The 16,549-nt window shown below is 41.4% G+C and overlaps 1 protein-coding gene across 7 annotated transcripts in view; it reads left to right on the plus strand.

Annotated features, from left to right (window-relative positions):
* The window catches only part of cobl (cordon-bleu WH2 repeat protein), a 65,369-nt gene that overhangs the window by 28,542 nt on the left and 20,278 nt on the right, over positions 1-16,549 (plus strand). For all 7 annotated transcript variants that reach the window (XM_004568042.5, XM_004568046.4, XM_004568045.4 and 4 more), the window contains 2 exons: positions 3,980-4,162; positions 15,789-16,371. In XM_004568042.5, coding sequence (XP_004568099.3) covers positions 3,980-4,162; positions 15,789-16,371 — 766 coding nt within the window. The remainder of the gene's footprint in view (positions 1-3,979; positions 4,163-15,788; positions 16,372-16,549) is intronic.

Consider the following 16,549-nt stretch of genomic DNA (forward strand, 5'->3'; position numbering starts at 1 on the left):
GGCACAGATGTTCCTGTACACTATGCCGGCCACTTGGTTATGGCGTTCCATGTATGCCTTGCCTGCTAGCATCTTGCACCCTGCTGTTATGTGCTGGATTGTCTCTGGGGCATCTTTACACAGCCTGCACCTGGGGTCTTGCCTGGTGTGATAGACCCCAGCCTCTATGGATCTTGTACTCAGAGCTTGTTCTTGTGCTGCCATGATTAGTGCCTCTGTGCTGTCTTTCAGTCCAGCTTTGTCCAGCCACTGGTAGGATTTCTGGATATCAGCCACCTCCTCTATCTGCCGGTGGTACATACCGTGCAGGGGCCTGTCCTTCCATGATGGTTCCTCGTCTCCCTCCTCTTTCTTGGGTTTCTGCTGCCTGAGGTATTCACTGAGCACTCGGTCAGTTGGGGCCATCTTCCCAATGTATTCTTGGATGTTCGTTGTCTCACCCTGGACTGTGGTGCTGACACTCACCAGTCCCCGGCCCCCTTCCTTCCGCTTAGCGTACAGCCTCAGGGTGCTGGACTTGGGGTGAAACCCTCCATGCATGGTAAGGAGCTTTCTTGTCTTTATGTCAGTGGCTTCTATCTCCTCCTTTGGCCAGCCTATTACCCCAGCAGGGTACCTGATCACGGGCAGGGCGTACGTGTTGATGGCCCGGATCTTGTTCTTACCATTCAGCTGACTCCTCAGGACTTGCCTGACCCTCTGCAGGTACTTGGTGGTTGCAGCCTTTCTAGCGGCCTCTTCATGGTTCCCATTTGCCTGCGGGATCCCCAGGTACTTGTAACTGTCCTCTATGTCTGCAATGTTGCCTTCTGGTAGTTCAATCCCCTCAGTTCTGACTACCTTCCCTCTCTTTGTTACCATCCGACTACACTTCTCCAGTCCGAACGACATTCCAATGTCATTGCTGTATAGCCTGGTAGTGTGGATCAGTGAATCGATGTCTCGTTCACTCTTGGCATACAGCTTGATGTCATCCATGTACAGGAGGTGGCTGACAACTGCTCCGTTCCGTAGTCGGTATCCGTAGCCAGTCTTGTTAATGATCTCACTGAGGGGGTTCAGGCCTATGCAGAACAGCAGTGGGGACAGAGCATCTCCTTGGTAGATCCCGCACTTGATGGTAACTTGTGCTATGGGCTTGGAGTTGGCCTCTAGTGTTGTACGCCACATCCCCATTGAGTTCCTGATGAAGGCTCTTAGGGTCCCATTGATCTTGTACAATTCTAGGCATTCCAGTATCCAGCTGTGGGGCATTGAGTCATAGGCCTTCTTGTAATCAATCCAGGCAGTGCACAGGTTGGTCAGTCTGGTCTTGCAGTCTCGGCTGATTGTTCTGTCTACCAGTAGCTGGTGTTTTGCACCTCTGGTATTCTTGCCAATTCCTTTCTGTGTCCCGCTCATGTATTGACCCATGTGCCTGTTCATCTTAGCCGATATGATGCCTGACAGGAGCTTCCATGTAGTACTGAGGCAGGTTATTGGTCGGTAGTTGGAGGGGACCGGTCCCTTCTTGGGGTCCTTGGGGATCAGGACCGTCCGGCCTTCAGTTAGCCATTCCGGGTGTCTCTCGTTAACTAGCAGCTGGTTCATTTGTGCTGCCAGACGCTCGTGGAGTGCAGTCAGCTTCTTCAGCCAGTAGGCAGCCAGTAGGCCAGTAGGCTGCTATATATATATATATATATATATATATATATATATATATATATATATATATATATATATATATATGTGTGTGTGTGTGTGTGTGTGTGTATATATATATATGTGTGTGTATATGTATATATATGTATTTGTATATATGTATATATATATGTATTAAATATATGTCAGTAACAAAATGTCAGTAAGTTAATTTCCTGTCCATAAAAACATGAAAGGAATTCCCAGGAGATTCAGTGTGTAAGTCATGATCCTAGTTATACAGAGCTTCAAAAGGTTGACTTTGTGTTACACACTTTGTAATTATAAATGTGCTGTGAACTCCATTTCCCCCCAAAAGAGCTGGAGTACCTTTTGTTCTGTTTTCCTCTCTCACTGTTTCCACACATTTCAGATTGTTTACCACGGTGAAAAGGGTGAAAAAGTCAGGGAGAGTTCATGTGAATTTTCCACTTTGAACATTATATTTTTGTTGAGGTGAAAACATACTTTTGTTTTTGAAGATTCCATATGGGAATCGCATCATTCCTCTCTTCCAGCATTTTTTTTTTATTCTGTCAGCCTCTGTCTGGCATCTCCTCTGCCTCTGCATCACTCTGATGTTACTCCTGTCACAACATAGATGCACAAGTCACACAACACAGCGAACTGTTAAAAATGACAGAACAGGCTTGTGGCACATATTTTTTATATCTATATATATATATATATATATATATATATATATATATATATATATATATATATATATATATATAATATGTGTGTGTGTGTGTGTGTTCTGCTTCAGTTTCAGGTGGTTCTGTGTTAATATTCCCCTTTAAGCCTTCCATTTGTGTTTTTACAGTCATAGACATATTTTTGTATCTATAAAAAGGAAGCTGACACTTTTGAGACTTTATCAAAGGTGTGAGCATCACAGCAGATGCCTTTGTGTCAAAGTAGCTGAAGATAAAACACAGAAAAACATGAAGGTGATTTTCCTGGCCTGGGATTTTATAAAAATATTCTGCAGTATATCAAAAACGAAAGAAAACCATTAATCAACATATGAACATTACCTCTGAAGTTACAGCAGTTTTATTAGAGACACAGCTAAGCGTTTTGAATTTTGCATAATTTTAAAAAGTTTAAATTTGTTCAGTAGCCCATTGAAGGGCAGAAATAAGGTTTTCTTTTCGGAAGTAAGTAAAAGGAAAAAAAAAAACATCGGCCGACAGTGCTGTAAATAACGATAGTCTTGTGTGTAACAAGCAAGAAAGAAAAATTGCAGGCATGCTATACTTTCCTTATAGATTTCTTTTTTTCTGAAGCCTTGTTCTTTTCCCATCCTTCCCCACTGTGAGATGTTATAACCTAAGGCCCAATTAATCCTAATGACCTGAACTTTATGCTCCTTTTTGCTCTGCTTTTATGTTGTATCCAGGCATTGTCTGAACTCATCAATTAATCTGCTTTAAAGCACTTTTTGTTTTCTTCGATCATGGGGTTTTGAGCTGTGGTTTTGGTGCTCCTGTTGTTGCAAAGGTCTGTACCAAGCTGAGCCACAGGAAGGTGGAGGTTTTCACGAGCACTTTAGGCCCTCTTTGATCAGAAATCGAAACCCATTTTTGTTTCAATGCTTTGGTCGGGAGCAGCCACCCTTTGAAAATGTGGTCGCACTCTCAATTTGATCAAATGTTGCAATAATTGTCATGACTGAAGAATAGACTGTATTTTCAGAAATGTTCCTGTGCATTGCATTCATAGTCTGTGCACGTGTGCATGTTTTTATTCATTTTGTTTGTGGCTTTCCTAGATGTGGATGTTAAGAATACACGTGTCAGCTTTTACACTAAACATAACCCTTGAAATCAAGATTGTCAGTGAATCAACAGGATATTCTGCTGTCTAATAGTTTTCAAGTTAAGTTTGGATACACGTCATAAATTAAGAAGCAACTGGGTTTCATTACACTTAGTTGTGATTTTTGACCCAAGCAGAGTTCTGCACCATTTTAAATGCTGTGCTAAACATGTTCTTAAACTCCTGTAAGTTTTATCCCCTCATCTCCAAATATGGTCGTTAACATATTAGATGAACCCAGAATGAACTGGATTTAATTTTTGATAAAGACAGCTCTGAGCTGTCCTTGAAAATTTAATGGCAATTTAGCCATCAGTCATTTTTATGCTTACAAGTCAGTGATCATATTTGTTCCTTGCTTTAAACTAATTACAAAAATGTTTTTCAAACTCTTAAATTTGTACATTTTTTCATGTTTCCTCCTCCCATTTGTCAGTCTGATTCCCTCTCCTTTTATTTTTCATGTTACCCACAGGACGTGTCCACAGTATCTGGGTTCTCCAGTGGACCTAATTGGTCCGGCACCTTGGGCCAGTCTCAGTCTGTCGCCAGTATCCCGAGGTTGTCTCCCAAGGCTGAGACCAAGAAGAGGAGGGCCCCACCACCGCCTCCTGCCCCTGCACCCAGGATGGAGCACACTACAGTTGAAAGCTGTCAGGTGAGGAAACAGTTTAACCTGTGCCAGATTTATGTGTGTTGCTCTTTATGTTTGTGTTTCATGACAACGCTTGGACTGGAATTGTGAGTTGTGAAATTGAATCCATATCCTGTGTTTTAAAGCAGTAAGTCGTACCAGGAAACACAAATGAAATTAGTTATTATATAAAGATGCACTGTATATGCACATTACTTAAAAACACAATTTCAACATGATTGGCATCATTTTAATGACACAGCTAATTTTGTGCATCTTATGGAAAATCCGCATCCTAGCAAATACAGTAACTCTCAGCTTTCAGCACTGACCTGATGGAGTATATTTGAAAGCTGCAATCAGTGTGATGCAGAATTTCCTTTAGGTATTCTGACCTCAAAGTCAGGATGACCTGTATTGTCTACAATAAGCAACAACTCCCTGCAGTCTTATTATTCTGTTATGGAGGCATGCTACTAAATGTTGTTTAGCAACCAACATCCTTCTGCCCTCCCTCTGATAATAGGTTTTATTTATTTTAAGGAACCAGTGATCTTAAAGAACATTATTCAGCATCTAAGCATTTAATGGATTTTTGCTTAATTATTTCAAAAAAGAGCAGAGTATGGAGTAGAAAAGTCTTCTGAGAAATAATGTGTGTACTGAAGGGGGCCGCAAATACAATCCTAAAAGATTTGATTCACAGTCTCTTGTTCTCAAAACATTAAATATGCAATAAACAATATTAACTACAGCACTAAAGACAAAAATACCACATAGCCACGAGAATCAATGTTCATTATTCCACATCCAACTTTGTGTTTACCTCAAGTTAACTTATCAGAAGTCAGCCAAAGCATTCAGCTATCTGTGTCCTTTAGTTGATAATGGCAGAACAACTACAAGAGGACCCTTTGACAAGACATTAATACACCTTCAGTGTCAACTCACCTTCTAAATTGGTGTCCTCTTTATTAGAATAACTGAAACGTAAATATAGATATTTTATATTCCTGTGTTTTGCAGTCCTTTGTGACTCTGAGTCATAGGCTCCTTATAGCTGCTGAGCAGACAGAGATGGTAATTTATCTGTCCACCTGTCAGATTAAGAGTTATGACAGATACCAGGGCTCAAATAACCAGACACCACCCAGACTCACAGGAGAAGCTAGAGTTGGGAAGGTTATCTGAGGACTTGATGGACAGTCTAATAATAGATTTCTTCATTTTTTCCGTATGCCTTCTCTAAACTGTTAGCCTATCACATGTATCGTAATGCAAGGTCCTACTGCGGTGCAGGTCACCTGTCACGTGTCCTTGTTTTTGAATATTTTTGATGTGTTTAGATTGTTTTATCGACAGTTCAGGTGCACACATTTTACAGAGTAAAAACAACACATAAAACTGAGATAGTCACTTAGAAATGAATGAAGGGACTTTAAAGGGTTGTTTGATTAAAAAAACAGACTATGTGTAACGACGCAACAGAAGTGCAAGGAGTCAGGCTTTAGCGCTATGCCTGGCATGTTTGTGCTTCACGAAGGTGACTAAAAAAGATGCCATAGCAGAGAGGCTTCTCAGGACAGTTTCTGAGGGCATATCAGGACACTGGCATTAACGAGCTCTTAGTTCTTGAATATGTGGTCCAACTGCAGATGTTAAATCAGTTTGCATTACATTTAAAAGTTGTACTTTCACATTTACATTAGTTGTTTGAGGGGGTGGGGTGCTAAACTGGGGGGGGGGGGGGGGACTTGCAAACTTTTATGTCTGTAGATGAGTTCAAGCTCCAGTGAAAACAGATGTCACACCATAAATTTTATTTGTTGAGCAAATGGCCCAAATAGCTTTGGATAATGCAGAAGTAAACAGTTGTCAAATGTGGGGATTTTTTATATTTTATTTATTTTCATTTTTATTTTGTTTTATTTTTTTTTGTTATATTTTGCTTACTCAGACATGCCGTGAAAATATCTTCTCAGTTCTGCAGCACGTAGTTGACTCTATGACACATGAGATCATGTGAACGTGCATGTTTGATGATGAGGACAACTGGATAGATGATAAACTTTTATTTATCATATATTTGCATGTTGATCATTTATTCTTACCTATGTTTTTAGAATACAAATTATCTTTAAAAAAAAATGCCAGTGAATTTTATACAGAGCTTGCGTCTTTATGTAAAATAAAAACACAAAATAGGAAAGTGTATTTTTGTCTTTCAGGTTGTTTTTTTTTTTTAAATAATTTTTTTTTAGAAACTGTGGGCATGTACGACTATTAAAATAGAATCCAGAAGTTAATGAATTTCTTTTTAAGAACCCGAGATTCTTTCTTTCAGTCATTGACTTTGTAACAAACATTGGAGAGTTTTTCTGGGACTTTGTTACACAACCAAACAATGACTAACCAGTGAAAAACATCATCTTCTTTTTTTTTTTGCTTATTTGCTTTTTTTTACAGTTACTATCAAAGCTGCACTCTGGGGGGCGGGGGTTCTCAGATGGCTGAAAACTTTCTGACCTTTTCCGTATTTTCCGTAAATTTAACAGAGTCAGCGTTCCGTGCGTTCTTTCTGAGAGTCATAGGCAGTTTTTACAGGACACAGGTCATCTCAGGACAGCTCTCTGTGACAGCTGTCCTCATTATAGAATTCCCTATGCGCCAAACAGGCTTAGGTAGTCAACTAATTATGACTTACAAGACAGTAATTGACACTGGCATTGCAGTATAAGCTATAAGAATGATGAGATTGTTATAATGAAGCTAAGTGGCTTTAAATAGACATCAGAGACCAGAGATCATTATGTGTGGCCATTTGTATCATACAAGCAACATAGTTTGATTAAAATCAATGACAAAATTAGGAGGGTCAGACTCTCTTGATTATTGACTATGGAAATAAAGCATTCTTCACATGAAAGGTCAGAGTGTTGAAAAGCCAGCACCAGTTTACACCCTCTGTGTCTATCCCCAGTGACTGATCAGAGAATGATTAGATGCATATAACATTTAACTCAGTGGTTCCCAAACTTTTTTTGCCACGCGCGCACATGCATGCGCAAACACATCCTTTAACCACACACTCCCATATTTTGCTCCATTGCGCTTTATTTCACACCTCAAACAATTAGTAAACAATTAACTAAATACAAGCAATCTGCAATAAATTACAGGTATTAAAAAAATAAACTACTAACTCTTTTACGCTACGTCCACACCTACATGGGTATTTTTGAAAATGCAGCTGTTTCTATGTGTTTGGACCTTTCGTCCACATGTACGTGTAAACGAGGAATACAGAGGTACTAGAGTCACGTTACGCTGTGCGCCACGTTATTGTTTACATGAGATGAATTGCAGAATGACAGATAGTCAGCTTAACAGTACTTTGTCTCTATCTGCAGGTTTACAGGCTTACATATACACACGCAGTTAATGTCCCTCTATTTACAAAAGCAGAGGCGTCATGGTGTGATTATTTTACGTGTAGTTGTTTTTTTTCTGTGTAATAATATTCAACATTGCTATCAATACATTTTTCAAAAAATGCCTCTCTGTGCAAAATCGGTTTAAAAACATAAACAACTGTGGGATACTGTTTGTCCGGGATTTGAACCGGGGGAACAAATTGTGGCAGGCTCAGCCTGATGTTATTTGTATCCCACTGTAACTTTACTGTATACAGAGCTAACATCTCCAAAGTGTCAGGAGTAGTTAGTCATTACAACTAGTGTTTGTGAACTAAAAATCAAGAATGTGGGATACTGTTTGTCCGTGATTTGAACAGCCCAGCGCTGCTCCTGACGAAGGGAAAACCAATTCTGCAGGGGAGACCTACCTTGGCACTTGTGCAGGTGAAACCAAAGGGAAGATATGCTTCACCATATTTTCTAGTCTTTGGCTTAGAATGAAGTTGGTTTGGAAACATATTCAGCGATGCTTCATCTCCTGCTTTGCATTTGTGTGGGCGCCCCGTCAAAAACCTGTCCATTATGCTAGCAGTGTCCAAGCGTTTTGTTGGGTTTTTTTGTTTTTTTCCTTTTCATACCGCGCCCCCCCTGCAATGGCTCTGCGGGCCCCACACTTTGGGAAGGTCTGATTTAACTGAAGCCCTGTCCCTTGTTTTTCCTTTTTTATAGAGGCCTTAAAACTGAATTGTATGTAATCAGGATAAGTTTTATCTAAACTAGTTTGTATTACTTATATATTATTTGATCTGAATAATGAAGAGCTGTTTCAGAGCTACGCTATTAGCTCAATATATTGATTATGCAACATTTTTAATGAGTCATTACTATGAGCTTAAAAGTTCACTCGGGATACATTGCAGAGAGGTGCCTCTTTTATATGAACTTTGGACGAGTACACTCATTGCCCTGCAAAGATTACAATAGACAAGAGACCAAAGTTTCAGTAAAGCTGTTAGGGAACTAAGCAACACTGGTATAGTCAGTGATTGCTGGTTAATTAAAGTGCAAATTCATGTTTTTGATTATTCTTTTTAATGAAAAGTAGGAATTAAAGCTGGCTGTCAGCATCCAACTCTAGTTGTAACGACGGCAACAGCTATTTTATTATATTATTTTATATTTTTTATTTATATACAGCAATAAAAGTGACACTCTGGGATTGGTGTCACATTTCCAGATGAATGTAAAACAATTCTCTGCTATAGGAGAATTAGATGCTCTTTGATCAGTTAATGACTCCAGCATGGAGGGAAGTTACAGCTTTGTCTTTTTTATTTTCCAGCTCGACAGTCAACAATCTGTGTATGTCTTTACGAGAGACAGACTTAATTGAATTATGTTTTGGAACATCGAGCTCAGAGAAACACAACCTTGTTTGTTTTTTTTTCCAGCAGTGATAGGCAATCTGTTATTGTGGTTTGGGATGAAAGCCGTGTCTGTGTTGCCTCGTGTGACAGAGAAATTGAGAGAAATTCTGAGCTCTCTGCTTCACTGCCCGTAAAAAGGAGATACGTCTTGAATAAACACATTTTTTTGCTGTGTGTACACGAAGAGTTAGGACATTTGAAGTAGAGAGTAAGAGAGGTGATAAAGAGAAGTGAGAAACTTTGGTGAGAGGTTTGCAGAGACAGTCAAAATAAGGTAACATCAGTCTTATATGAGTATTAGGTGTGTGTTTAAGTTGTACAGCATTAACAATGTATTAGCTGTGGGGTCATGTTTCCAAAATGCAGTACAGCATGAAATCTATTTGGCATGTCCTTAGCACCACCCTCACCTTGCAGGAGGACTACACGACAGCTCAGAGGACAGAAATATTATAAAGCGTGGTCGTGTAAGCAGGCTGTCTCTAAATTCAAATGTTTTAAAATATATTACCTACAGCTAGTTTATCTTTCAGTTTTTATGTCTTTTTTCCGCTTATATATTTAATTGTAATAAACATTTTTGGACTTCTGTCACCAAATGATAAAGTGAATTTAATTCGCAGTTCTGCTTGTAGTACTCAGCGGACCAGCTCCATGTTAATGGCCCTGCAGTGCCCATAAATTTGGTTTTTGGCATGTATGCATGTACATACCCAGCAGTTTCTTGTTTGCTATTGGATATGTGTGGAGTTCCTGCATGGATTTTTTTGTGTGTTTCTCTTCATTTCTCTCTCTCAAAAGACATGCGAGATCTATTCAAGAACAGGCGAGCAAAACAAAGCAAAATAAAAGAAGGAAAATGTGTTTATTTGGTAAGATATCCTGTGTGCTGTATGGCACCACTGTGTCACTCCACATGCTCTAAAGAAGTTGAGCAAAGAAGGAAAAGAATGTTATACTAGTGCCAAAGCAAATACATCATCCAGTATACTATAGATCTGTCATTAACTTTCCTTTGGAGCTGTCAATTTTATTGACGTGTGCTATGGCCAATATAAGCAGGTGTCTGGCTCTAGCAGGACAGTATACATTTTACAAACTTGTTCAGAAAGGCCTTGACGTAGATGTTCAAAGCATGTAACAGAAAACTTGATTTAATCTCAGTCCTGTGTCCAGTTCCAAGTTTGTGTTCAAGGGGAAGGCTGTTAACTGTCCCCTCACCTCATGTGTTTAAGTTCAACAGCTGCCCTCTCTGAGCCTGCTTCTATCACAGATTTGTTCCTGTTACGTCTAAGATCAAATCATTTATCCTCTTTGAATGCAAACTCAAATAGAATCAATGGATTTCTTTCTAAAATAACATAAGGTCCTGTCCTGACATGACTTGCAATTTTTCGCCACAGCGGACTCTTAGGTGATATGATTATTGTGGCTAAAGTATTGTAAGATGGCACAGTAAGCATTCTTTCAAACGTACTGAACCTTAAGGCTGTGTTAGTATTAGTTAGGGGCCAGGATTAGGGGAATATGTGCCCCTGCCATGCGGCCTATATATGACAAGATCTGTTTGCACTTTGCTGTCAAAACATCTTATGTATGAAACCAGGGTCTGTTCCAGGAAGCAGGCTTAACAAACTCTGAGCCTAAGCCTAAACTCTTGAGTTGATTAACCCTGAGTTGGGAAACCTTTGGTCCTAAAACAGATCAGAACTACGCAGAGTTAGCACAGTCAGCTCTTGAGTTAATGTGTGAGTTAATGTGTAATGGGAGAGAAAACATGGCCATAATTCAGCATGGTATCTGAGCTTACATTTTTATCTAGTACAACCGCAAATTAAAATGATTGCATCCCAGTTTTAATGGATCATAAAGCTAGAATATTGCAGTTTATTAGATTAGAGGTTTAAATCTATTTGTTCATCTGAAACCTGACAGGGACATACTACGGGTGACGGCAGCTAAATATAAAATATTGATCAAACTGATTAGACTGTTTACTTCTTCACCTGTGATTCAGTTACTTGGAATTATAATGTCATACAGGGAGTGCAGAATTATTAAGCAAGTTGTATTTTTGAGGAATAATTTTATTATTGAACAACAACCATGTTCTCAATGAACCCAAAAAACTCATTAATATCAAAGCTGAATGTTTTTGGAAGTAGTTTTTAGTTTGTCTTTAGTTTTAGCTATTTTAGGGGGATATCTGTGTGTGCAGGTGACTATTACTGTGCATAATTATTAGGCAACTTAACAAAAAACAAATATATACCCATTTCAATTATTTATTTTTACCAGTGAAACCAATATAAAATAAAGAGAGGGGCTGAGCTGTCAACTGATCACCACCTGGTGGTGAGTTGGATCAGGTGGCGGGGGAGGACGCTGGACAGACCTGGTGCACCTAAACGCGTAGTGAGGGTGTGCTGGGAACGTCTAGCAGAGGCCCCAGAGGGCTTTCGCTTTGGTGGCCTCAGAATCTCATCTCTGATTTTTGCGGATGATGTGGTTCTGTTGGCTTCATCGGGTGAGGGCCTCCAGCTCGCACTGGAATGGTTCGCAGCCGAGTGTGAAGCAGCGGGAATGAGGATCAGCACCTCCAAATCTGAGGCCATGGAAAAGGGTGGAGTGCCCACTCCGGGTCGGGGATGAGTTCCTGCCCCAAGTGGAGGAGTTCAAGTATCTCGGGGTCTTGTTCGCGAGTGATGGGAGAAGGGAGCCGGAGATCGACAGACGGATTGGGGCTGCAGCTGCAGTAATGCAGATGCTGCACCGGTCCGTCGTGGTGAAGAGGGAGCTGAGTGTAAAAGCGAAGCTCTCAATTTACCGGTCGATCTACGTCCCTACCCTCACCTATGGCCACAAGCTGTGGGTAGTGACCGAAAGAACGAGATCGCGGATACAAGCAGCAGAAATGAGCTTCCTCCGAAGGGTGGCTGGCCTCTCCCTTAGAAATAGGGTGAGAAGTTCGGCCATCCGGGAGGGGCTCAGAGTAGAGCTGCTGCTGCTCCACATCGAAAGGAGCCAGCTGAGGTGGTTCGGGCATCTGACAAGGATGCCCCCTGGGCGCCTCCTGGGTGAGGTGTTCCAGGCATGTCCCACAGGGAGGAGGCCCCGGGGCAGACCCAGGACACGCTGGAGAGATTATATCTCTCGGCTGGCCTGGGAACGCCTTGGTGTTCCCGCGGATAAGCTGGAGGAGGTGGCTGGGTAGAGGGAGGTCTGGGCCTCTTTGCTTAGGCTGCTGCCCCCCCAACCCGGCCTCGGATAAAGCGGATGAAGATGGATGGATGGATGGAAACCAATATAACATCTCCACATTCACAAATATACATTTCTGACATTCAAAAACAAAACAAAAACAAATCAGCGACCAATATAGCCCTGTAGCCCTCACCTCAGTAGTGATGAAGTGCTTTGAACGCCTGGTCAGAGACTTCATCATTTCTTCACTACCAGACACACTGGACCCACTACAGTTCGCTTACCGTCCAAATCGTTCCACAGACGATGCCATCTCTCATCTCCTCCACACATCACTCACCCACTTGGACACTAGAAGGGGGAATTATGTTAAAATGCTCTTCATAGACTACAGCTCTGCATTTAACACCATAATTCCCTCCACACTCACCACCAAGCTGGAGCATCTGGGACTCAGCTCATCTATGTGTCAGTGGATCTCCAACTTCCTAACTGGCAGACCACAGGCAGTAAGGATGGGCGGACATGTCTCAGCCTCCACCACTCTCAGCACTGGAGCCCCCCAGGGGTGTGTTCTGAGCCCCCTGCTGTACTCTTTGTACACATATGACTGTGTGGCCACTACCAGCTCCACCACCATCATCAAGTTTGCTGACGACACCGTCGTGGTGGGCCTGATCTCTGATAACAACGAGACGGCCTACCTGAAGGAGATTAGGAATCTGGAGAACTGGTGCCAGAGGAACAACCTCCTTCTAAACGTCAGTAAGACAAAGGAGCTGATAGTGGACTTCAGCACTAAGCAGGAGAGGAACTACCAGACCCCCGTCATCAACGAGTGCCCAGTGGAGAGAGTGGACAGCTTCAAATACCTCGGAGTTCACATCACGCAGGACCTGTCATGGTCCTGTCACATCAACACCGTGGTGAAAAAGGCCCGACAGCGTCTCTACCACCTCAGACGCTTGAGAGACTTCCAACTGCCCTCCAAGGTGCTCAGGAACTTTTACTCGTGCACCATAGAGAGCATCCTGGCGGGAAACATCTTAACCTGGTTCGGGAACAGCACCATGCAGGACAGACGAGCTCTACAGAGGGTTGTGCGGTCAGCTGAGCACACCATCCGCTCCGAGCTCCCTGACCTGCACTCAATCTACAGCAGGCGGTGCTGGACCAAGGCCAGGAAGATCGTGAAGGACCTCAGCCATCCCAACAACAGACTGTTCTCTCTGTTGAGGTCAGGAAAGCGATTCCGCTCCCTGAAGACCAACACAGAGAGACTGAGGAGGAGCTTCTTCCCGCAGGCGATACGGTCTCTCAATCACACCACCACACAGTACTGACCCACACATACAGTTCTTACACACACACTGGACTTTCTGGACTTTGGTTTTGCACAACACTGGTCACTATATTCTTCATTTCCGGTTAATACTTGTACAGCTGCTGTTATTGTGTATATATTTATTTAGATTTAGATTTCTTCATACATTCTTATATAGTTCTATATTGTGTATTTTGTTGTACAGTTATTTTATTTTCAACTTTAATTTATATATTTTATCTTATTCTTCCCAGTTAAATTTACCCTTCATTCTAATTTGTGTTGTACAGTTATTTCATTTTTAACCTTAATTTATATTTTATTCCTTCCTAGTTAAATTTACCCTTTTTAATTTTTCATATTTATTTCCTATCTTATTCATAGCCTTTTCCTTTTTTGTTTTCTTTAGGTCACGAGCAGTTGTCCAAGCATTTCACTACATATCGTACTGTGTATGACTGTGTACGTGACAAATAAAAATTTGAATTTGAATTTGAAATTATTATACTGTGATGTGGATGAACTTACTACCTTTTGTCAATTATATTTGACATTGTTTTTGCCAACCCCGTGGTATATAATGAAAAAGCTTGAATATACTGAAACACTCTGTGATAAATCTGAAAAACAGCCAGCACTGAGAATACAGATAGTCTGATTGAAAATGGAGAATCACTAAACAGCACACACATAGTTTATAGATAATAAGAGTGCAAAGTCTGCTGAACTTAATGTATAGTGTGACCTTGAGTGTAGTATATTACAGAGTTCTGGGCTTCAGTCTCTAACAATCTTAAGTACATGCTGCGTTCCCAGTCATGGCGCCAATAAGCTCATGAGAGCAACACACACTTAACCATGCAGCCTGTAACAACCCCCTAATCTCTACAGCAGCTCAGCCTGAGGTATGAGATATACTGTTCCTTTAATGTGTGTGTGCACTTTGGTGCATATGTAAGTGTATGTCTGTGTGCATGCTCGTGCTCATACAGTTGCACAGAAAAGTGTTGGGCATATGCTTGTGTATTGAGGCCACTGCTCTTTTCCCTTTGTATCAGGCCTGACTCTTAATTCTGCAGCCAGCACATACAGGCACGTACACACACTTAGAAAAATACACATCAATCTTCTGGAGCAGTCAGTCATCTATTGCAGCTTCAACTATTGTCCACTTGCACTGGTATGTCTGCATTCACGTATATTTGAATGCTAAAGAGGGAGAGAAGTGGGAGACCAAAAAAGAGACAGCCAATCAGCTGAAAGACATTTGGAGGTCCATAGAATGCCATGCAGTGAGTTCATTGAGTTCACATGTTTGAACCCAGCATACCTGCAAAAATGCAAGGTGGCCTTATCGCTCTTTTGTCCTGTTGTATGATGCAAAGCTCCATACAGCTCTAGGCATGTTCTCTGTTGCGTTTCAGAATGAAGGAAAAGCTGAAAGCATAAGCGGTGATCGCCAGTCGAAAGTAGGTTATCGATACTGCTGAAGACTGCCCAGAGCACTTTTAAATTGATTCTTTGAAACCGTATCATAGAAAGTGAGATTAACTTGAAAAAAAAAGCATATGAAAGGTCTCATCTGCTCATTGAGCAAAACTGAGTTTCCACATAGTTTCTTATTGATTCATTGGTTTGTCCCATCGCTCTGTTTTTAATTTTATTTTCTCTCCTTCCTGCTCTGTCCTTCTTTCCTGTTTGTTTCTTCTTTAAAACATCCTCTCGATCCAGTTGCAATTTATTATTCAGTTTTCAGCTCCAGCTTCTGTCGTTGTGAAAAACACAAAACAATATTTCAGTCATGAACATCCACTGATATTTCTGTTAAAGCACTGACCTGAAAATCACAATCTGACTTTCATGTCTCTTTTGGAAGTCATCACTGGCTTGGCAGTAAGTAAATCAGCAGTATAACAGCATTGCATTTGAATAATTGTTGATTTACCAGTTGAATAACTAAGAAATACCATAGTGAAGTACATATATTGTACTCGTAATATGCCACTGCATCATATCGACTGTATTTACGCCGGGCCCTATATGTCTTGTTGGAGAATAATTTAAAAGGAATGTTGGCACTCTGATGGATTTAAAAACCTGTACACCTGCCAGAACTCCACTTGATTTAATTAGTCTGTAGGAAACTCTACTTGAGGCTTGGCAGACTGAATTTACAGGCTAATTTATGGTTAAACCACACACAGACACACACATATGCACAAGGTGCTCATGTAAATTAACTTTGTACTGTCTGCCTCCTTTTCCTTCAATTTTATCAGATGAGCCAGCAGAGGAAAAGAAAGGCTCCAGCTCCTCCTCCCACTCCAACATCCATCACGCAAGGCTCTGATGACACTTCAGCCTCTCCGGCTCCCACTCCTGACAGTCAAGCTCCTGATAAACCTATGCCGGCATCCCGCATCAAGGTGGCACATTCGACCACAGCCTCAGCTGCCACTGTGATAAAACTAACAGAAAAAACAGCCTCGCACAAAATAGCAGTACATCCTGTGTCCAATGCCATGCCAACCTCCAGCTCCCCAACCCCGAGCAGCAGCACTACTGACAGCCTTGCTGTGCAGGATTCCAGCTCTGAACTAAGCCAGGGTCTTGATGATTCAGATGCTGACCTAGAGCAGGCTGAATCCCATTACAGCTACAGTAGCAGAAGCACAACAAGTGGGTCCGTGCGGGTCCAACCTGCTGCGAAAAACTCCAGCGGCAGAGTGGAAGATTCAGTCAGCAGCGCGGCCGGCAAAATAGCTCAAGACAGGACGTCAGAGAATAACTCCATGTCGGAGACTGAGTCCGCCCTGAACCTGAAGCTGGATGAGGCTGAGAACAATAGGCACAGCGGAATGGGTAAATATCTATAAAATGGCCTTACAGCAAGCGTACAACACAGCAGCAAACATTTAAAGACTTCCCTTCATAAATTCACACACTAAAGCAACAAAAGTTACGCAGAAAAGACACATAAATTGTTTAGCAGCAAGTAAAAAAAAAAAGATAATTATATTTATAGTGACATAGAAGGCAT

This window comes from Maylandia zebra, linkage group LG11 (genome assembly GCF_041146795.1).
Source record: "Maylandia zebra isolate NMK-2024a linkage group LG11, Mzebra_GT3a, whole genome shotgun sequence".
Taxonomy (NCBI): Eukaryota; Metazoa; Chordata; class Actinopteri; order Cichliformes; family Cichlidae; genus Maylandia; species Maylandia zebra.